General features: G+C 32.7%; 1 protein-coding gene across 1 annotated transcript in view; it reads left to right on the top strand.

Moving 5' to 3' along the window:
- LOC120313381 (diacylglycerol kinase beta-like) overlaps positions 1-23,224 on the top strand; it is a gene marked incomplete at its 5' end in the record, with an annotated part of 243,270 nt that extends 220,046 nt beyond the window's left edge. Inside the window, 3 exon segments of the mRNA XM_039355272.1 lie at positions 7,646-7,766; positions 10,167-10,216; positions 20,712-23,224. Coding sequence (XP_039211206.1) covers positions 7,646-7,766; positions 10,167-10,216; positions 20,712-20,791 — 251 coding nt within the window.
- Between the last annotated feature and the right edge of the window lie 1,523 nt (positions 23,225-24,747).

Genomic DNA, 24,747 nt, shown 5'->3' with positions numbered 1-24,747 from the left:
TGTAGAACCTTACCTTTTTTCACCACTGAATTTTATTTTGTTAGATAGCACCCAATTACTATCACTTTTTTTGTCTTGGAATTACCACCAGACATTGACACAATTTTGCATGGTCATAATATTATTCCAAAGAGTCAATAGTGGTAGTGATGATTTGTGTCATTTCAAGTGCATTTGGAAAGTGATAGGATATGCCATGCAGCACAAGTTATCTTATTCTCTTCTATGGAAGATGAAGTCTTTCACATACACTATGCTGTAAAGGATTCCAGCTTCCCAACCAAACAATTATCCCAGAGATAGAACACCAGTATATACAGCTGATAGCATTTAACTTTTACCATTGCTAACTTAAGTTTATGTGAGTCTCTCTGGCAATTAAAGAATATATTCCTTGATTATATGTCTAAAAAAAGATATATTTGTGCTCACAATAGAAATTGTTCTATTTTTTCTGTAAGAAAATTCTCTTTAGCAGTTGCTTTCACACTGTGAAATTGATTGAGAATGGAAGAACTGTTCAGAATGATTAAAACAAAAGACAAAATATATATTTTTTCCTACATTAGAACACTTTATGCTGTGATGGTGAGATAATAATGATAGTAATAGTAATAATAATAGATACATGGAAATTTTGAACTTATTAGACTTGAATATCCCAACATTGCAAAAAACCACTCTACTCGGAATTGCCTATATACTCAAACACTTCCTTAATAGCTCTTAGATCCTTGGTTAGGACTTGAACTGTTAAGTTTTTACCTTTCCCAGAATAATTCTGAGATTAAAAGTAATAACAGCAACGGTGATTATGGTGGTGGTGATGATAATGATGATGATGATGATGATGGGGGAACAACCCTATCATGAGTGTACAATATGTAACTGTTGATAAAAATCCTGTAAGATTCCTTAAATGTTATTTGCCTTTGTGCAAATGCTGTCAAAAATACAATGCATAGTTTAACAAAAAGTACAATTCAGATATGACTCCTATTGATCCAGCATTTTTAGTTCCAGTATTTTTTTTCCCAAGATAAAGGGCTGTTTATAGAGCATTGAAAAATATAATGTTACTAATAACCATTTGAAGTAAATGCCAAATTGTTAGGAGTAATATGAGAACAAGATCTATTTCTGTTAGTAGCAAGATCCCTGATTTGTTCATATTGCTTTGTGCCTGATGCACAGCTATTTGATATTGCCCTGACAAACAGGAAGATATCAGGTTTAAATTTCTTAAATATCCAGCTAAAAGCAACGAATGGTCTGAGCACATTAAAATTCCATTTTCCGTTTACAAGTGTTTGCTTCAGATGACCCCCACTGATCTTAAATATATTTCTGTATCTGTAACTGAATAGAGGTTTTTCTGTACATCATGTTCTAATGATACTCTGGCCTTTCTCCAACAAGGCACTGAATAAAGCTATTTTTAAAATTCAGAAAATGAGAACAGCTGCAGCAATCAGATTTGATAAAAACAGAGCTCCTCCTCTTCTTCCTCCTCCTCCTTTCCCCCTCCCCAATTTCATCCAAGTTCAAATTATTTCATAGAATAGCTTTGCAGTAAAGGACTTACAAAAGGGATATCCTTACAAAACAAATAATATTTAAAATGCAGCTTAAAATGATACAGGCATTTTAGATGAAAGTTTAAAGAAATTGCATTTCCAGTTTTTAGAATCGCTATTAAAGGAAAGACATTTTTCTCCAAAGATTTTCCTATAATAATCTCCTAGAAGTAGAAAATAATATCCTTTGTTTCCCAATGTTAACATTTCTAGAACTGGTTTTATTCTTAATGTTATTTGCATTGGAAAAAAATGGTTGAAAATCAAAGTACTTTTTCTTATGTTTTCTTCAGCATTAATCAGGAACTGTGCTGTTTTAAGGGGTAGAGGGAAGTCACTTAACTCACTAATGACGGCACTTGTTCTAAAGATTTTTTCTGTATGTCTTAAATTTTTTCTCAAAATCACATGAAATTGATAAGGTGTCTTTCAGTTAATATAAATAAAAAGATGCTTAGATTCCACCTGTGACCTCTTTAATAGTGCTCTTGAGATTCCTTCCAGCTGCTTAGGGTGTATGGTTGAAAAGCAGAAGTGAAGTTTTAAATGTGCATGTCTTAGGGACTTAAAAGAAACCCCACAGATTAATTTCCTATAATTTATTCATTACTTGTGATGTAAGAAGAGCCCCAACAACTAAGGCTAAATCTTACCATATTCTGCTTTTCAAGGAACTCAACTAGTTGCCTTTGGGAAGTCCATAAGCAAAGAAAGAAGTGGCTTTCTCTCAATACTATTCTGCAGCAGCTAATTTTTCAGGATATCCTTACTTCTAGATGGGAAATTACCACCTGGAGAAATACCAATTACACTTCATTCATTTTTTGAAAGTCATTTTCATTGATTGCATCCTTTTGTGACAACATATTTGATCAATTGCTTAAGAGTTGTATGTAGACATTAATTGGGCATCTCATATATTTTACTTGAAATATCTTGAAGGATTCACAACTGTGGCCCAATTCTCAGCTGCTTAATAGACCGTGACATTAAACATGTCTTTGGCACCCAAAGCAGCTAAAACAATTCCTGTCTCTGTATATTGTACAGTTCTGTCTTCCTGCAGATTGCAAAATTGTGTTACTAAACTGATGGTGGTGATCTAAAATAAATAAATAAAACATTCCAAACAGACTTCAGTGATTAGGACATATTGCAGATCCCTCATCCCAACATATTTCCAAGGATTCTCTGTAAGCCAGATCTTAAATTCCCTGTTCTATATTTTGTAACTGAAATTCAAACTTTCCCCAGAGTAATGATTACTAAGTTTTAATTACATTTAGGAGTCATGTATCCTCATCACTCCAAAGACAAACTGCCAAGAGGGAGAGATTTACTGCCAACCAATGATATTTTTTATGTAAATGTACTTGACTAAGTGCAATAACCCTAAATTCTAATAGAGACTTTCAATCTCTTGCCAGGTCTGCAATACTTATATATGGCTAAGATGAATTGAGTATTTACAAAACAGCTCCATTATAGAAGAACAATCCTCCATGTGTAAATCACTATTTCTAATCATAGTACTACTAGGTTCCTTTTCACCCCTGCCCTTGTTTATTTTCTTTGATTTATATTCACAGAAAAAATGTTTAAATGTAGTATTCTGTTCAATGGTGCAATGGTCCAATAATGCTTTTCAATGTAGACTTCTAAAAAGTTCTTGGGTTTCTTAAATATTTTATCACCATCCTGAGCATACAATAAGAACGGAGCACTGCAAAGAGAAACAAAGGGTTATGTAGATTTCACTTTGTCTTTTTAATTGCTCAGACAGCTTGAGCAGGAGAAATGAAAGAAAAAATATTGTGGTGACTTTATTCTTATCTCCACCCAGCTGTAGATACATTTTAAAATAAGGGCAAAGGGTCAGGTGCCTCTTTACATGCTATTTGCAAGTGGCTGACATCAGCAATCACTATGTGAGCAACTTTGTTTATCCATAACACTAATCTGAAGAGATGTGTGAAGTACTTTGGCTTGTGGAAGAGGGCACAGCAGCATGGTGCTATGTAAACATTCCCACATGGTCCCTGATAGGTCATTCACACAGAAAACAAGGGAAAGTTTTCATATCATGGACAAGCTTCAATGTAGAACCAACAGACTGTCAAGAATCTGAGGACATAGAAAATCATAATGGGGGGGTGGGTATAAAAATGTCTGGACTGAATCATTGTTATCACACTTTATCAATGATGTTATTTGAACAACAAATATGGATTGATGGATGGGAGGAAGGAAGGAAGGAAGGAAGGAAGGAAGGAAGGAAGGAAGGAAGGAAGGAAGGAAGGAAGGAAGGAAGGAAATGAGTCTTAATATCTGGTAAAGTGGTCAGGGCAGTTCTAAGAAATTGTTTCCTTTTTGGTCATTTCAATTTATTCTGCATTAATCAGATTTAGTTTAATATTTTATATGCAAGGTTCTGCTAGCTATTTATTTATGCCATTTATTTCTCACATTTCTTTTATGAAGCCCATTTATCAGAAGCAGAGAATGGATATAAAAGTGGTCAAAAATGTCAACAATAAATTTAAGAAGAACATTTGAAGATAGCTTTAGATTGCTAAAGAAAAGATTGATCTGACGGTTGAAATTTAGATACTAAACCAACCACTGTAAGTTAAGAGCTGTGGGGGCAGGGGTTATTTTTAAAAAGGACAAAATTATCTGATAGTCATATATTTCATTTGAACTTTAGAAGGAACTTGGGGAGAAGTGTTGTAACAATAAAATAATGTCAGTGAAGCCAGTTACATTAGGAAAATGGTCTGTGGATAGTCACAAAGTAGAGGTGCACAAGCCCAATTTTCATTACTGGATAGAGTCTGGGCTACAAAATATCTCTACTGTAATGATTTTTAAGAGATGTCTGATAAGGGCAGCAACATATCATTGTAATTCATTAGGATAAGGAATTGTCAGAATATTTGATAATATATTTATGGGATGAATGCTTATTGCAATGAGGCTAAACAATTTCTTCTTAAATGAAAACATATCTGATCCTTCCCTCTGCAATGAGAACCTCTATACACAGATGCTCAAGCAATAGCTGTTTCAGTCATTTATTGAGAAAAAGAAAAAAATGTGACCAATATTCTACAGCTTAACTAAGCAAGCAACTATGATAGAATGGTGAGTTCCCATCCCTACAGTAAATGAGTGATTGTTACTGAGTGCAATTGCTTAGCATGATGATCATCAGTACTATTAGTATAGTACTGATATAATGTTTCTGTATTTTCATATATAATGTGTCATGTTATTTGAATGTTTTATCACTTATGTGCAACTGAAACAGCTGTAGGGAAATAATAACATAAAATTATATAATAAATCCACAGAATTACATAACCATAAGAGATAGTATGGATAGGCAGCATTAATTACCAATGTATTCTCTAAAGACCCACTGGAAGAGAATGGTCTTGAAACATTTCCTGAATGAAAGCAGGGAGAATGCCATTCTATCTTCAGAGAGAAAGGATTCCAGAAATATCCTCCATATGACCATACCTTGAACTATCTGGAATAGTAGAACAGTGGAGTCCTTGGTGCTCTCTCAGCATGGTTGTTTGCTTGCAAATGTTTCATTACCCAACTAGATAATATTGGCGATGGGAATCAAAAACATATTCCCAGGAAGAATGCTGCCTCAATGAGGGCTAGTATATTAGATCCAGATGCCTTCAACTTGTAGTTACCTGCAGAGATTTAATCTGTGAAATAAGGTTTTTTTTTGTTTATTTTAAAAAGTATATTGGGATTTCCACTTCTCATACAAGATTTTTCTATACTAAACCATAAAGCTGACTATAGATGGGTAACAAGTATTTAGTTATTTTTTTAAATAGTTTGGAGAATATTTTCTAAGAAAATTTGTATTAACAACCATTGTATGAAACATGAATTTTAAGTAAAAAATAATTATGAACATGAAATAAAATGTTTTTGTTCCTTATCCATCTGTTCTTGGCAACAGGTTTAAGCAAAAGTAGAGTTACAAAAAAGTCTGTCTCTCTGTATGTGTGTGTGTGTGTGTGTGTGTGTGTGTTTTAAGTTACTACTTTTTAAGATTTGGTGGTCATATATCTGCGTTTATGCATCAGTTTAATCACACAGCCTAAATTGACATGTCATTTTAATATGTGATTGGTTAGTCTGTATTTTAATAAATCACGCCAAAACAGTTTTTCAGAAATAAATTTTACTAAATTCGTTGTATTTATTTCTGGCCTTCTATATATAAGCTTTCAGTCTAATGCTTCACTTTTTTACCAGCTTACATAAGAGTAAGTTGAGAGTGAAGGTTTGTTCTCCAAACTTGTGGGTTGATTTATGAACTTTTCATTACTGGGCTAGGTAACATCTTCAGAGGAGTTTAAGGAATGTCAGTGTCAGTGTATTTCTGTGTATAAGGGCTTCTTGTGGTCAGTAGGTCTTGTGATGGGTCAGGTGTGGGTTTGTCAAGTAAGGGTCTTGTAATGGGTCAGGTGTGAGTCATCAGTAGAAGTCTTCTGAGGGTCTTGAGATGGGGAGGTTACATCAGGTGGGGGTCATTGGGAGGTGAAATGCTGATTGGGGGGCTTCTGTGGGATGGTTGAGGGTTGGTGCTGTCTCTGGTTAGCTGTGTGGTTGATTTGGATTCTGAGGTGTTCATAGGCTGGTTGTAGGTTGATCTGCCTATTGATGAAATTGTTTGTGGAGTGCCAGGCTTCGATGAACTCATGAGTGTGGTGGGTAGCGTGGCCAATAATTTTTTTGTTGCTCCAATCAAACTGGTGCTGTTTAGTGTCAGTGTGGATAGAGATTAAGGATTTGGGATCGTGGCATTTGACTGTCAGCCAGTATTCATGTATCCTGTTTTTTAATTGATGTGATATTTTTCCCACATAGAATTGGTTGGGTGATTACTTACAAAGCTGAGGATTTGGTCCAAGTATATAAGTTTGTGGTAGATGCGGGTTTCTAGTTCTCCGTTGTCTAGTCTCCTTATGTAGATGTTGAGGAATGGGAGTCTGTTGTCTGTTTCCTCTTTGAAGAGTACGTCTTGCTTAACTCAGTGTAATTTATTCCTGAGTAATTAAAAATAAAATTTTTAAATTTTGTTAAAGCCATTTTTCTAAAGAAACTGAAGTCCATTGGATGTAATCCTTAATAAATATAATTGGACATGCAGTTTACCTATAAATTCAGTGAGACTTCCTTTTCAATAGGTATGAATAGGATTTAACTACAATGGCATGTTCCAGTTTCTTGGATAGGCACTTCTTATGCAGGGTGCCTCATTAATTCAAATATACTAAGGTCTTTTCAATGAATGGATGAACAGCAAGTGATATATCCTCATCCCCTGACATAATGTATTTAGCTTAGAACACAACTCTTATTACATTCCCATTACATTTACACAGATGATTATTTAAGATCCATCTATTAACCATATCTGTAACGGTTTGATTCTGATTTGAGATTTTGGTTAATAAATGGATATTAAATCTCTGTTTTAGTCATGACATAGTAGGAAATTGAAAGAACAATAGTTCAGAGTTAAGACAATGCAATTGGCAGTTACCCAGGGAATATGCTTATTCCTGGCTTTACATTAAAGTTGCTTTTACTTCCAGCTCAGCTGACTTTCTAAATCTTAATGCTTTCACCTTTTTTTGTAATCTGACCACATGCTTTGCTTATTGTGGTCTCTGATTATATTTGTGGAAAGGTAGCAATGCAAAGATTGTAGTATTTTGTTTAATTATGACCCGAGAAAATAGCTTTGTTGAAATCAGCTTTACTTCTACTTTAGTTGTTACCGAGGCTGTTCTTTCAATGGCATGCTAGAACATTCCAAGACCAAATTCTCCTCATTCCAATATATTCTTCAAAAATGCTGTAACCCAGAAATGGTAATATTTTGGCAAGAACTGTTGATTAGTTTCTAATTTATTTGTATATATTTTTATTGAGAAGAGCAGGAGAATAAGGCAAAAGCGTGCTGTTTGCATTAGCATTCATGCTTTCTCCACAGTTTTCAGTAGAACTGTGCATTTTGTTTTCAGACCTAAGACATCAGTTGGTAGAAGTGGTTGGCCTGGAAGGAGCCATGGAAATGGGACAAATATATACTGGATTGAAAAGTGCAGGAAGACGCCTTTCTCAGTATTCTTCTGTTTTCATTAGGTAAGAACCAACTTTTCCCATGAAAAAAAATTATTTGCCTTTATCATTCAAGAAGCCAGGACAGGCTTAACCCAGCTTTACCAACTATAAGTAATACATTTCTAGAACTCAGTATCATACTTAATAGTTTGGATGTTTTTAAATGAGATTTTATGGAAATCATGGAAGATACTCTCAATGGCTGATTCAGAAGTAATACAGTATGTCCTTAACTACTAAATGGAAGCAACTGTGGAATTATCTCAAAACACTTCAAGTTGGACAAAGTGGAAAACACCATACTGGGATAGACCTTTGATCAGATGCAATCTGTCTTGCTTATGTGCTTTTGTCAAATTAGTTGTCTGGCACTCTATTCACAAAATATTACAAAAATATGACACAAAATATGACAAGACCACTGAATTTTTGATATGTAACTTTTCTGTGTTAGTAAAATCAGCATGTGTTAGTTATCTTCACATGATAGTTTGGTTTTGATAGATCAGTATGTTGTATTCAACTTATTAATTGAATAATCCTTTTGTAGTAAGGTCAGAACTAAAGATATATAAAATACAAGGCAGAAAAAGCTAATGGGCAAAGAAATACAAGATGGTGGAAATGTCTAAAAAAAAGGATTAAAAAGTTCCTATGGATAAAACAAAAACAAATGGAGAACATTAGAAGAAGCAATATGGTTACACAAAAACATTAGTGAAAATACAAAAATAAAAAGTTGCAAAAATCACCAAATAAAAATGATACAAATATTCATAGTCTGTTTAGCTGGTATCAGAAAACTTAAATCTGAATGGTATTAAATTAACAGAAATGGAAAGAAAAACAAACAGCATAACTTCCAATATGTTCACAATAAAAATAAGGGAAAATAAGCTGCTCTAAAGATGGCAAAAAAGTAATAGATAACAAGAAAAAGAAAAATCATTTTAATTGCCACAACATAATTTGTTATATCTCAGAGTACATTTTCTAATTTGGTAGTTTCTTTACTCTCAAATAGATTATTGGTATGCTGTGACATGATATGCCTAGATTTCAATAAAGTTTGAACATTTAAGATTTCGTAGTTAAATATGGTACATAAAGCATTCTAAAGATCCAAAGCAAAAATGCTGGAGAATGGCATCAAGATGAGTACCAGAAGAGACAGTGCTTGGCTTTGTTCTCTTCCAGATTTTTTCAATAATTGGATTAAATGAATGAATTGATTTTATTTGCACAGACAAGCCTGGTTATGGTAGTTAATACTAATACTAAAAATTCAAAAATATTTCAGTAAGCTGAGGAAATAGGCTGAAATTAATAAAATGAAATATAATAGAATCAAATACAAAATGATTCATTTAATAATATACATTTAATGCATACAAATATGATGTGAGCTAGCTAGCTTAATTCTAATACATGTGAAAAAGATCTTCTTAATCACAAGCTGAATGTGAATAAGTAGCATAATAAAGTAGGCTAAAAAGATAACAACATGTTAGAATGAATCAAGAAAACAAGGGTGTCCAAATCACAAGAAATAATAATTCCATTATATTCTGCTTTGGTCAGATCTCATCATGTATATTGTATCCCATTCTACACATCTCTACAAATATATTTCAAGCAGTTAATTAAAGGACAAAGATAGTGATTAGAAGACTGAAAATTACAGGGAGAGATTAGGGAATTTTTAGCCTGAAAAGAAAAGAATTGAAAGGTGATATGGACCAAGTACCTGAAAAGATTCATGGAAGGAAGTCATATTATTGTATTATTGTTGTTATTGTTGTTGTTGACTGCATTACTTTGTAAAAGTTATTTTAGAAAGAAATTAAAGTTATAGAGAGACAAGTTCCAGGAGAATTTTAGGAGTATTAGCATAATCACAAGAGCAATTCAATAGTGGAATCAATTTGCATGGGAAGTGGTGAGCTGTTTTTATTAGTTGTATTCTAACATGAGTTCTGATATAATTTTTAGGGATGTTTTAATCTGGATTCCTGCATTGAGCAGTGGGTTGAATTTAGTGTCCTAAATAGTTCTTTCCAACTCTATGATTCTTTAATTCTGTGAATGATTTGACAAATATGTTGGCTCACATATCTCCTGGAAACATGCCTGTTGGAGACCTGTTGAAACAAATTGCTAATTTACCATATGGCAAAGTTAACTAAGAGTAACTTGAGCCAAAATTGTTAAATCAATCGTGCTTTTATTTGGTGTTTTAAAAAATAATGAATAAAGGATTTATTGTGGATTGGGAAATACACATATGCACACTATATGTTTAGAAAGGTGTATATTCCTTATTTTTCAGCTATGATTGACATTAAACTGTACTATTTTCCATGTGAGATGCGGCATTTAAAACATTTCTTTAATTTATTTTCCTATATTTTTTTGCATTAGGACTAGCAAATCTCTGCATATGCAGATTGATGGGGAGCCATGGATGCATGGTAAGTTTGTTTTGATCAGTATATGCAATAAGCTGATCAAAGTAATAAAATTAGTGTTTATTCTATGATCCTGAAATCTTGCACATTTCAGTAAGAATTATTTATGTAGCACAATATACAATTTTATTCCTTATTTCCTTTTGTATGATTCAGAACATAAAGCTTTCAATTGCACTTTGATAAAAGAATGTTCAATAAATATTTTTGGCCATTCAATCTTTCAAACTGATTTTATGCAAACAATTCAGGGTTCTGAAAGACTATGTCAGGCTTTGATTAAATAATCAAGGAAATGTAATTGTGATGCAGAGATGATGAGAAATGTCTCTATTCTAATGTTCTCCCTAGAAAAGAAATAAGAAATCAGATTAAATCCATTACAGCCAATTCACATATCACACCGAAGTTTGTCACCAAGTGTTCACACAAAAGGGAACTGAATGCAATCACAGATGGATGCATTTTTATGTTGATAATTTCAAATTGATGTTCCACCTTTATTTTAAAAAGAACACTCAAGAAAGAACAAGATGGTTAAAATAATAAAATGTCAAACTGGTGTTTTTTTTAAAAAAAGATGATAAGCTTAAAATAATTGGAAATACCATAAAGAAAAAGGATAGCAATAGTAAAATTTCAGACAAGCAAGCAAGTGAATTTAGCATGAAAATATCAACAACCAGGCAAAGAAAATATGACTTTCTGAACAGGAAAATCCACAGTCTTAGTGTGAAAGTCTTTTTCATATACATGAAATACATGAATGAACAACATTTACAGGATCAAGCAATCAGTTAGATATATGTGTCTGAAAGCTTGCTTTTTTAATTATCATACTATAGATTTTAAATATACTTCCTACGCCATCTTTTAACCAATTAATATAAAAGTCAGCGGAAAAGAATTCCCTAAGAAATCATAAATTATAATTAAATGAAATTTTAAGTAGAATATCAATAAATCCTATAAAAAAAGATAAAGGCAGCATTAGCTAATTCAGTGTGTTCAATTGTGAGAGGACAAGCAACCTTAAAAGAGTCAGCACCTAGGTCCCTTAAGATCTTTCCTAGCCAACCCAGCAATTGATGCCTTTAAAAGCAGAGTAGAGAAGCAGTTGTGGATGGTGTTGGTATTTTGTGTTCATTTGGAAAACTAAAACTGCCTGAATCAGCAAAATTACTGTTCTCCATTAGCAGGGCTCAGAAAGAGAAGTAGAGGAGGAACAGGAGTTGTAGTAGAATTGGGAAACAATGGTAATAGTGAATAATAGCCTTTGAGCGCTATTTGTTGACTAGAGGCTAGGTAGGGTGGTGTTGGCTCTCTGGGATTTTGGAGCCCACTAATTGTAGTTGTCACACCTGCAGAAAAAAGTGGCATTTATCCAAGGACTGTAAACATTAGAGCAGTGGTTCTCAACCTTTTTAATGCCGCGACCCTCAACTGGTCGTAAGTCGAGGACTACTCAACCGGTCGTAAGTCGAGGACTACTCAACTGGTGCAGCACCGTTTACAGAATGGGACTTTTGGCAGGCTCAGCAGGGCAGAGACAGCCTGGACAATTCCTATTGACTTTTGAAAGCCAATAGAATTAGACTCTATTCAAGAGAGTCTATTCTATTGGCTTTCAAAAGCCAATAGAATAAAAGGGAGTAGCACAGCTAAGGAAAAGGGGGAAAAAATGGTGGACTGCATTGTTTGGCGACCCCCATGAAATGGTCGTTTGACCCCAAATGGGGTCCCGACCCACAGGTTGAGAACCACTGCATTAAAGGAAAAAAGAAATGGCTGCAGTAGTATAAGCATCTCTGGAAGAAAATTATGTTGCTCAAAAAAACTTAATGAGAGGCTTAGTATATATTCTCTCTTATTTTTCCTTATCTTTTATCGTTTATTTCTTTTTACCTTGTCTTATCTTTTTCTTATTTTTTTATCTTTTCTTTTACATTTTTTATCTTTTTTCTTTTTCCTTATCTTTCATTAATCTTTTTCTTTTTTCCTTATTGTTTTATTTTCCTTATCTTATCTTTTCCTTAACTTTTCGTTTTCTTTCCTTAAAGTCTTTCTTATTTTATCTTTATATTTTTTCCTTCTATTTTTCTTATCTTTTATCTATTGCTTATCCTCCCATTTCTTTTTTCTTTTCTTTTCTTTATCGTTTTCTTATGTTTTCTTATCATTTTTCCTATTTTTTCTTATCTTTATTCTTTATCTTTTTCTTAACTTTTCTTATCTTCCTTATTTTTCTTATCTTTTCTTATCTTTTTATTTTCATTATCTTTCATTATTTTTCCTTTTTTCTTATCTTTCGTATCTTATTCTTTATCTTATAATTTTCTTATGTTTCCATTTTTTAATCTTTTCCTTATTTTCTTTCTTTTCTTCTATTTTTCTTATCTTTCTTATCTTTTTTCTTATCTTTTCCCTTATCATTTCATTTCTTTTCTTTTCTAAACTTCTTATCTTCTTATCTATTTTCTCATCTTTCCATATCTTTTTATCTTATCTTTTCCTCATCTTATATTTTCTTTTTCTTATCTTTTCATAGCTATTTAGTTACCTTTTCTTATCTTTTTAAATCCTTTTCTTATCATTTCTTTATAATTTCATTATTTTTTTTCTTATCTTTCACTTATATAAGTTTTCTGAGAGATAGGAAAAAGCGGGTCAAGCTAAATAAAATCACATCGAATACCCAAACAATTAGCACTGGCACCCCCACGGCTGTGTGAACTCTCCATTATTCTCTATGTACTAATGACTGAATCTTGAAAGATCCCTCTGTTAAAGTACAACAATCATTGGTGCATTCAAGATGTTGATGAGTTTGCATATAGGCGGGAGTTGTACAAGTGGCCCTGTGGTGCAGCCAGAACAATCTGGAGCTGAACATACTTAAAACTGTAGATAAGAGTGGATTTAGATCCTGGAGTCCCGGAATCACTTAAATATGAGCCAATAGTGTATTGCAAAAGCCCCAAAAGCCAATGCAATCTTAGGATGCATTAATGGAAAAATAGAATCAAGATCATGTGAAATTCTAGTACTGCTTTACAAAGCCATGGTAAGATCACACTTGGAATACTGCATCCAGTTCTGGTTACCACAAAATAAAAAATATAATGAGACTCTGGAAAATGTGCAGAAAAGAGCAACAAGAATAATCAGGGAGTTGGAGACTAAAACACATGAAGAATAATTGCAGGAATTGGAAATGTCTAGCCTAATGAAAAGAAGGACTCGGGAGACATGATAGCAGTGTTTCAATATTTGAGGGGCTCCTACAAAGACAAGGGTGTCAAATATTTTCCAAAGCACCAAAAGGCAAGACAAGAAACAAGGGATGGAAACTAACCAAGGACATAAACAACCTAGAACAAAGGTTGTGGGCTTCTATTACTGGAGGCTTTCAAAAAGAGACTGGACAACCATTTGTCTGAAATGGTATAGGGCAGGGGTGTCAAACTGCCAGCCCGTGGGCCAGACATGTCACCAGGAAACCGTGCCCACCCCATTGCCAGCAATGGGGGAAAGGTTCTGATACATCATGTGACATCATGAGTTTGACATGTCTGGTATAGGATCCCCTACTCAAGCAGACTAGAAGACTTCCAAGGTCCCTTATTATTCTGCATTCTATGTTCTATTTTACCACCTTTTACTATGTTAGACAACACAATATCAGCAGTAGAATCCTTCAGGTTTTTGAGTTCTATAATCTCCCAGGATTTGAAATGGACACCTAACATTAGAACCATCATTAAAAAGGCACAACACAGAATGTTCTTCCTGCATCAACTCAGAAAGTTCAGACTGCCCCAGGAACTGTTGATATAGTTCTATAGAGGAATCATTAAATCTGCATTTGTACTTCTATAACTGTCTGGTTTGGTACTGCAATCAAACAGGACAGGTACAAACTTCAATGGATATTTAGGACTGCAGAAAAAACAATTGAAACCAGCCTGCCTTCCATAGAGGACCAGTACATTGCATATGTCAGAAGAAGGGCTGACAAAATATCCACAGGTTCCTCACATATAAACTGTTTTGATTCGTTCCCAGGGGATGCTGCTACAGGGAATTGCATGCCAACACATCTAAAGACAGAGACAGATTTTTCCCTCATGCCATCAATCTGCTGACCATCTAATTTCCACAGTACTCTCTTATGTCTAAGTACATTTACCCATGTAATATGGCTATAGTATTATTATCCTACATCTTCTCTACTACCTCTTCTTATTGGCATCATTATTATGATATTATTACTCTGTTGTTTTGCATGTACTGAACACTGGGAGCTTCTGCAAAGAGACAAATGCCTTGTGTGCCTAATCACACTTGGCCAAATAAAGTATTTCTGTTCTGTTCTGTTCTTATCTTTTTCTTATCTTTTCTTAACAATTTTATTACTTTTCCTTCTTTTTAATTTTCTCTTATCTTTTTCTCATCTTTCCTTATTTTTTTAATTCCTTTATTTTCTTATTTCATTATTTTTTCTTATCTTTTCTTATCTAATTCTTATTTTTTATTATCTTATTTTTATATTCTTATCTTATTTTTATTTTTTTAATCTTATCATTTTAATCTTCATACTTTTTTATCTTTTTCTTATTTTTATCTTTTTCCTTATCTTTTCTTTATATTATTCTTATCTTTTCTTACCTTTTTTCTTCTGTTTTCATCTTTTTCTTATCTTTTCACATATTTTTTCTCATATTTTTTATCTTTTGTTCTTTTTTGTTTTCTTATCTTATCTTATCTTATCTTATTTTATCTTATCTTATCTTATCTTATCTTATCTTACTTTACCTTACCTTACCTTACCTTATCTTTTTTCTTATTTTTCCTTATCTTTTCCTATTTCTGGTCTTTTCTTATCTTTTTCCTTTTTCCTTTCTTATGTTTTCTTGTTTTTCCTTTTTGCTTTTCTTTACCCTTTTCCCAATCTTGCCTTATCTTTTTCCTTTTTTTATTGATCTTCTTATCTTTTGTTATCTTTTTTATCTATGTAATATGGTGCTACTGAAGAAATGTGTTCCTCTGCCTAGTTGCTGTATATTACATTCCAAAGGACAGAACAGACTTCTCCACCTTTATCAGCTAACTGGATCAAAATAAGACTTTACGGCTTGGTTTGGTCAGTTTTAAAAGGTTTAATGGGAAATCTCTAGTAGATTTTCACTGCAAGTTCTTTTGTAAAGTAACCCAAGAGCCAAAAAAAGAAAAGAGAATCAAAATGAAAATAAATGGATAAGAATCTGCAATCATGATTTATACTACTTCTACCTCCAAATAATTGGGCCTATGTTGGTAGCATATGGATGAAAATAATTTAAAGAGAATACATATTTCTTATCAGAGAGAGGTAAGGTTTATCAAATCAAAGGAGGTGCCTCAAGGAAGCAACTCTACATAAGGAAAATAGTCTGACAAAAGAACTAGTTCAATAGATAACAGTGATAACTAGAAGCAAGAGACACAGACTCTATTCTACACTACTAACTAAGAAACAATTTCATATTCTATTGAAGAAGACCCAGTAACTTCAGGGAAATAAAAAAACCACTGAGGAATAGGAAAGATAATGAGTTGGTAATATGAAACCATAACAAATATACAGTGCTCCGGGAGCAAGGAACAAAAATTGACTTCCAAGATTTATCAAATTTATTAACAATTATTTTTTTCTGTTATGGGTATGAATTAAATTACAAAGAACAATTACATCATCCCACAATATAATTGGAATATCTAAGAAGCAAGCTCAAAAAGCTGGTGTGATTTATATTGACTTTCATGACAGAAGACTGGAAGAAGAAAGAATGACTTGCTCGGTAGATAATGTTAGTGGAAAAGAACTGAGACTTTGGTATAAGCAAGAATACTCGAACAACACTTATATGAAGTTTAGTTAAATTCATCTATTTGAAAGAGCTTTTGTTTTAATTAAAAGCATAATAGTTTGATGCATCAGGTCCAATGCACCCAGCAGGGCTTTTTGTGGAGAGCTATGTCCTATTCCTTTGTGCTCCATGTAGTAGGACTACACTGTCTTCCCAGGAAGGAAAGACTCTCATTGGAACATATATCCAGCTGTGCTCAAACGATTCCTATCTAAACTCACAAATGTTATTTAGCAGTGAATAACTCATTTGCATACATTTGAGTTTTGTCACTGATGTTTAGATGAGTGTTATTTTGGAGTTCCCTTCACTAAACAGCATACACTTTTTTTTGTCAACCTATGCACATTTTTTGTTTTATTTTACAAGTTTCGATTTTTATTTTTGGTTCTTTTCTTTTTGCATAATTGACAATGCAATTTACTGCATGTGTGCTTTCTGCACCTTAGACAACTATATTGAGATGAAATCACCTATCTTTTCAATTCAAACTGTTAAAAAAAAAGAATTAGTTGTGACTAATTGCCAATTAATTTGTAGTAGTTAAAGGTGAGGGAGGGGCCAGAATAATTGCACCTACTAATTAAAATTTAAAATATTCCAAAGTGTCATCTTTAGGTGTCTGGAATACATAATTTCCATTTTGGTTCAGTGCTGGATCCTGTAACAACCCTGAGCTTGACAGCTTTATTAATTTAAAGGCTCAGCAATACCTATTAGTATAAAACATGAAAAAATGTCATTAATCATTTATTTTAATTTTCTGTCATTTTCTCAGTATGTTTAAAAATTATGATGACACCACCATGTTTTCCAATTTACCTGTGTGAATGGAAAATGGATCACACTATTTAGGGGTGATACTAGACTACATTATTAAAGCTTAATTAATGCCAAACTAATTGGATTTAATTTCAGTTGGTGCAGTGATATTACTAAGAAATTGTTTAAAATTTTTTAAATGATATTCTGTGGTGGATCACTGGCAAGGAGAATCTCTTTTATAAGCAATAGAATATAAACAATGACAGGAATGGTGGTATAACAATAATTTTACAAATCCCCCTAAACTTGCTTTATATTTAATAGTTCTGAGTTGCAGGTGTGCATATGAAATTAGTCTTTTCAAATCCCTAAAGTCACCCCATGTTTTTCTAGATTGCCTGCATGGACAACAAAAAGAAAGTTCTTGAACAATTCTGAAAACTGAGAAAGATGGGGTTGTGTTTAATGATTTGAAAAGAATTGCTTTCATGGGCTCCTGTGCATTATCAATCCTCAATTATTGTTCCTCTGTACTTTTAAGGTTATGAGCCTTACAATCTTCAAAATTCACCTTCAAAAAGTGAACACTTCTCCAGCAGGGTCATGTCCTTGATAACATTTTATATAGGCCTCCAAGCTCATCTTTTTCTTGTAATTTTGTTTGTTTGCTTGGTTGGCTGTTAGGCTTTTTTAAGTTTTTCCTTTCAATTTGTTCTCCATATGAACCAAAGCAATAGTATTTCCAATGGCAGCAATAACTGACTCTTTAGGATAGGCAAAAAAGAGAGTTGGCCTTCAGTGACCCAGTTTGTTTAGTACTCAAATGAAAGGAAACAGGTTATTCTCTCATTAATGATAGTCTTAGTGCCTCAGAATTTTTTCATTTACTATTTCTTATCATTGTCATTGCATTGCTCAATCCAGATGTCATTTGGTAAAAAACATCTAATGGCTGGCTTCATTGATAATATTAAGCCATAGTTTGTTAAATAAACTAAAACTGTTCTATTGATAATGTTTTCTAAATGCTACCAAAATACCAGATATAAAAAGCAGAATCCAAAGAAGTGTGTACCTGCTTACATTATTAAAAAACTTCAAATATTTCTTAAACATTTATTTCCTGCACTTTTTAAACAGGACTTTTTAAATGCATTTCTGATGGGCATGAACATTAACAGTGCTAAAATAAACCAATACAAGCTTTTGTCCTTCAAAATCTCCCAAGCTTTCAAAAGTATCAATAAATAGGAAAAATGTTTACTACCACACTCTGGGCAGTTTATAAGCCATAAAAAAGGCCCATATGTAGCCACAAGCTGTGGTCTATAATCTATAATTTGAAGAGGAATTAAAAAAAAGTGAAAACCTCCAAGCATCCAAGAAAGGAGATTGTGGAAGTCTTTGGATATAAGCTATGTTTTGCATTATGTTTGCAAACTGATAGTTAATGTACAATGCTGGTTTGGATAACTGAATTGTGAATATAGAATTCATTCCACAATATAAGAGGAAATCTACAGATATGGCATTCCATATCTAATAATGTTCTGTAGATTAGGCAGTTAATGAATGAGCTCACTCATGCTTTAAAATATATACAGGTAGGTGGAAAGCTTTTCAGCATCTAAATATACCTACACCAAAAATAATGGTACACATTCACATAAACATTAGTTTTCATATTAAGGTCTTTCTCAATACATGAAGTTTGTCTTGCCAGGCTTATAGGAAGAACTATTAACCATAGTCCTATCAATTTTTTTAACTGGACAGAGGAAGATTAATTTTGTTTTTTCTTTCAAATAATTCTCATCACAATTTTGTAGAAATATATTAAAGATAGCTTTCCATGTAAGTCCTTTTCATAACCTCAGGTGCTACTCAACTTGAAAAGTTTATATACCCCATATCAGATTATGAACTGGAATAGTTCATTTTGAATGTTTACTTTTCAGAATGTTGGATGGCAGTTTCCCAGATGTAAGACAAAAGATATATATATTTTTAACAATATACAGAAAACATATACATAAGTAAAATATATATATTTGCCCAAAAAGCATATATAAATGCATAGGAACATCCACACAATTTTTCATGAATATTTCTTAAAGAGCTACAGTTGAATTAAAACAAGTTAAAGATTAGAAAAAAAGAGAAAATAAAATTAATCATCTATTAAACAGAAATCCATGTATGTTCTATATAAGTTAGTTTGGGAAATAATAAGTTGTATGTATGTGTGTGTGTGCATCTTTGATTGCAAATTTTCAATCCAAGAAATAGTATTTCCTCTGTTTTAATGGGCCTCTCCTCTTAGTGTACTTTTTTTGTTTCATTGCTATTAGTGAATGACAAGTGAAGAATATTCATTTTAGCTTGAAAATGTCAGGTATGCACTTTAAGAGATATATTTTTGCCAGTTTTAATGAGTCGATGTTTCTTTTTCAAAGAAATACTTATCTGTGATGGGGATGCTGTGTAGATGACAACTGATATTTAATAAGTGATAGCTCTTGTATTAGCAGTAGTTCACTAAAGAAAATGTCTCAAATAGCTTTTGAAAAACTGTAAGCCTCACTGGCCCAAAGGCAAGATGTGACCTTTTTATTACATAATGAGAATCATTTATTATCTCACAATGTATCTTAAAGTCACAGACAAAATGCCACTTTGATAATTGCTTTCAATTAGCTTTGAGCATAGCATACATTCATAAAATGTCTTCTCTAATTTAGACTTGAATTAGAGAAAATTGGAGACATAATCTACACGAGAGTTGTCTCATTTAAGGTGATTTCTGGTTTTATATCAAAAAAATCAAAATAGGTAGTTGTGAAGTATCTTTCATAGGGTTTTAAACAGGCTTTTCATATTTGATTTGATTTTACTACCAATTAATTAACAAATTAGAATGCTACTTAATCATTTTTGACCTTTTTAACATGCTAGACTTTGACTTTAAGTTCTACTGGTTATTTTCAAATTAAGCATGGAAGTTCATATTAAGCACAATGAACCCAGAAGTATAAATAAGAAATAGTGGTATAATTGAGTGCCAATTTTAATACATAATGGATACAACATTCATTATTATCTTAATCCAGCAAGAGCAAAACAGATTAGAACCATTTCTATCCCTTTTTTTGTAAAACAAGGGATACAACAGACCACACTGGAGAGAAATGTCCTGATCAAGGGGAGGTTAAATGTGAAACGACTCATTACTGTATTGAGATTCATATCCAACACTCTACTCTGAGTATGTGTATAGTTGCAAGCACATACTTTTTCTGTGTGTTTACAATTCCTTGGATCCAATGTATATTGAATTCTATAAATGTTTTATCCTATAGATGAGAGCAGTTGCCTATATAATTAGAATGTTATATGATAAATAAGATTCCACCAAGTTAGGGGGATGACTATTATATGCAGAGAATACCGTGGCTTATTTTTATTCCAATATGCTTTTTGTCTACCAAATATTTCCTATTTTATTGAAAATGTATACTTTATATGCTCTTGTTAATGTGTTTTACATGTGTCTGTTTTTTTTTTTACATTTCATTACACTATGACTATAAAATATTCTAAAACAAATGTAAATAGACACTAGGAGGATGAGTGAGTGACTTTAATGTAATGTATATGATTATATTAATTTTTCATTTGAATAATGGTCTAATCAATTATCAGCTTTTTAAAATTGGGTTCACTTGCCCTATGTTCTATTGGAACATGTTTAAAAGTTAGGAAAGGGAAGCTTAAAATTATCTTGTAACAGGTGATACAATTATAACTGTTTTCTTTTTTGCCAGATGAAAATTACCCACAAGAATCAAGCTCCGGTTCTGATGGGGCCTTCTCCGAAAACTGGCCTCTTCTCTTCCATCATTAAGAGAACAAGGAACTACAGCAAAGAGTAGTTCAAACTTTAAAAAATTAAATGAGCAGGGATGTAGACTGGAAATCTTTCAAGGGTTTTAAAAATATTCTCTACATAATAATCATGGAAGCAGGAATAACTGCTGTGACAGAGCTAATGTAAAATGATGCTATTAGAATAATTTGTTGCCACAGTTTGTAGGCATTTTGCATGAAGAAAGCTAATGTTTACATAAACTGGTAAAACATATTTTTGTTGCATGCATTGCAGTCACTAATTTACAGTATAAATATGCTGTAGATGGGGGGGAGAAATGTAACAGTATTAGAAATGTGATTTTCATACAATATGATCCTCAACCTGCTTGCTTCGTTTTCAGATGAGATATTTAATTTCTTATACCTCTTCAGGCCTTTACTGAGGAAAATACAGAAAAATTTATTATAGCCTTACTGCTTACCACTTACAAATAAATAACACTTCACTAGTTGTCACTCTTAAATAGAAGTAATCCAGATTAGTGTGGATCCAATTCATTTCAAGACTGAAATATGAAAGATTCATTTATTTTTCTGCATTTAGCTTCCCTCAGAAACATATTTAACAGATAATACATCCCATTATCGATAGGAGGATTAACTTTCACATAAGCATGTTTAGAATTATGTTGTTTACTTTTCAGATAGTTATCACATTTATAAACATTTCCACCAAGATGTAGGAATAAGAGTAGAATTTAAATAAATGTTGCTAACTTTTTTCTAAAATAATGAGCTGTTTCACATTATACAGAAGAAATCCTGAATTTATCTAGCGCTGATTGAACCTATATGCTTACCCACTCTTGTGTCTCCAATAAATATAATTATTTGATTCCTACATCTACATTCGTACATCTATAAACAGAATATACAAAAATTAGCTAGTAATTTTATCTTTTAATGTCAGTTTTAAATATTCTCCAGTACACCAGATACAGTTGCAAATAAGCAAATAACATGCCTAATAATCCACATTTGTCCTTTCCTCAATCAATATAGTAAGTATATGAGGAATTAGATTAATGGATAATTAACCCATTTTCTGGATAAGCTTCATTTTTCCAATCTCTTAATTACATTAAGCATCTTTAAGAAACTGGAAGAACAGGGGTTGAAATTCACAAATAATATCCATAGAGGTTCATGACTTTGTGTAATTATTTAAATCTCATCAATGTAAGATCACTAGCTCACCTTAGACATAAGACTACTAATATGTGGTTAGACCATATTTATTGTGGCACTTTATGTAGTAAGCAAATCATTCACTCAAGGGATTCGTTGTATCCAGCAGCCTCTGTAGTTGATGCAAGCTCTTATTCTATTCTACCCATGTCCTCGCGAGACGGAATTTATGTCCTGATGCTGCTTTCATTCTTCTGATGGAAGAAGTAAGAGCAAAATAACAAACAGAGATAATAAATATCAACCAAATCAATCACAACAGGGGAGTCATGTTAAAATTTAGCCAGTTTTCTGGAACCTCAAGACTGATAACTCAACCTAGTCTTGAGAGACTTCCAAACATCACCTTAGAATAATAAACCTTCTAAGTATCCACTTTCACAAGTGTACAAGAGACCCAGTGGAGATACTGGATTTGGAAAACTCTTAAGCCCATTTCAATTCTTAAGGGTTCTAAAGAAATAGAAGAAGAATATGGTAACTCAATTTTCCCTTTATCCTAGTTTTCATATACATAATAAGGAGTGACTGTTTTCAGCCTTCTATATCTTTGGGAATTATTCATAAATTTTGAAACCCATTTTTCTAAACTCTAAATGGTACAGATAGCTTGTAATGCAGACAATAAATTTAAAATTAGTTGTGGCTGGAAAACAGATCAAAATACTGAGATACAAAAATTATTTTTGCTATTGTTTTGTATATTAAATAATGCTCAACATTTTACAAACTCTCAAAATGTTCTTAGATTTTGTATTTTGACATGAGATATTGTGCTATACCCTTAAATGTATTAAGATTTTATTATTCTCATAGGAGGTTGCTAAAATTTTTCAAAAGTTGAGATGCTTGTTTTTAACTGAAGAGTTGTGAACAGGCTATCATGGAAGAATGTGCCTTGCATTTGAAAAAGTTACTATTGCAAATATTGAGATTTAACAGTCTTAGAACCATTGAACAACATGAAATTATGTGATAAAGTCTTTTTTGAATCCAATAATTTCTACTGAGGTTGTTCTTTCTCTTTCATGGCCTCTTAAAAATGCATTTAATTGCTTCAAGGCTGCAATACACTTTGTGTGCTTTTAATAGTGCTCCCTCATGGTGAAACCCCTCACTGCTTTAGCATTGCAAAAATTTTATATGTATGACAAAAGTCTTTGGACTGAATCCCGACTTATTCAGAATAGACACTTTCAAGAGACGTATCTATTTCAGTCTGTTTCAGTGATATTCCAAGTGTCAGGTAAGCATGAATGAAATGCTTTGTGATTTCTTTTTCTCTTAGTTGAGAATTACTTGAATTGTATTGTTTTATCTCTTATTTTTATTAAACTTCCTACCATAAAAACTTGTTTAAAATGCATGGATTATTAATATTTTTATTAATCTATTCCATATATTACTAATTATCAGTCAAATCTCTTTTCAATTTGATTCATTCATCCATATAAAATGTAAAAAGTATTCATGTGTAATGCACAGTATGGTACATATGCACTTTACAGAATCCGATTGATTTTGTCCATATGTATTTGAAGATAAATCCAGAAAAGCCATTATTGGTAATGACAGGTACATGAAAATATCTTTAATACTCAGTAAACATTAGTGGCAGAATACCAATTAATATAGCATTCAAGTTGAGAAATAAGATACCTGTCACCAAACATAAGGTTGTAGGGTTTAACAGCCATGGATACTGTAATGTTAACTATGTTACATGCATAATAGTGTAAGTATTATCATTTTCTTATGAGCTACATGAAAATATCCACTACATTTAATACAATGCTTACATACCTATCTATGCTTCTAAGGTAAATATATCTCATTTAGAATCACATAATGTGTATATAGATTTTATGAAACTATAGTTACCATAATAAATATTTTCTCATAATGATACAGTTTGGTACATGATTTTCAACATAGTTGTCAATTTTTTTTCAAAAAAATGTCAAAAGACATACTTTTTTCTTTTAACAAATCTTTGTGTGCCTTAAGCATTTGACATGTGCTCTTGCTACTATGCAGTTTGTTAAAGAGGCACTTTGGGAAGCTTTGCAGGAGTGATTCATATAAAAGTGTAAGCAATAACTACAGTGTTTTGATATTTACAGAAAAAACAACACCTGTGTTGACGATAGACTAGCAAAATTCAATATTTACTGAGTGCTGCTTTCAAACAAGCTCACTATCATTCATAAAGATTGCCAGATACTGGAAGTGAGATTAGAAAATACAGGAGATCGCTGAGCATTCCTCAACGTGGTAGTCTTCAGATGCTCTGGAACAGCTCTGCTATCATTCTTACCAGCATAGTCATTTGAAAAAGTTGAACTTATCTAACTAGGAAGAGGCACAGACTAAATCAGTCTAAGTTCCTATGTGTCACCGGAGCCTCATGAAATGTCATTTCTCTTTCATCTTGAAGTAAATACAGTGTAAGGACCTGCCTCAATCCCTCTTTCCAAGAAAGCAGAACTCCTGGAACAGCTTCATTCCAAAATGAAGGAGAAGTTGACATCAGGATAGAAGGCAGGAGTTTCCCACGTGAATCAATAGATTAAAAGAGTAACTGTCAAACCCCATCCCAATAGTCAATCTAGCCAGTTCAAATGGCCCAATCCCAGATGTGAATCTACTGTGGGAATGGGTTTGATAAGGCACTGTTCTTAAGGCTGTTAGGCTGTTAGGTCTTTGTGTCTCTTCTTCTGCTGCTAGAGATAATCCATTCTC

This window comes from Crotalus tigris, unplaced genomic scaffold, assembly GCF_016545835.1.
Source record: "Crotalus tigris isolate CLP2741 ecotype Arizona unplaced genomic scaffold, ASM1654583v1 scf7180000018651.982201, whole genome shotgun sequence".
In the NCBI taxonomy this organism is placed as follows: domain Eukaryota; kingdom Metazoa; phylum Chordata; class Lepidosauria; order Squamata; family Viperidae; genus Crotalus; species Crotalus tigris.
The sequence above is the reverse complement of the archived record's forward strand: the minus strand, read 5'-3'. Positions and strand labels throughout refer to the sequence as shown.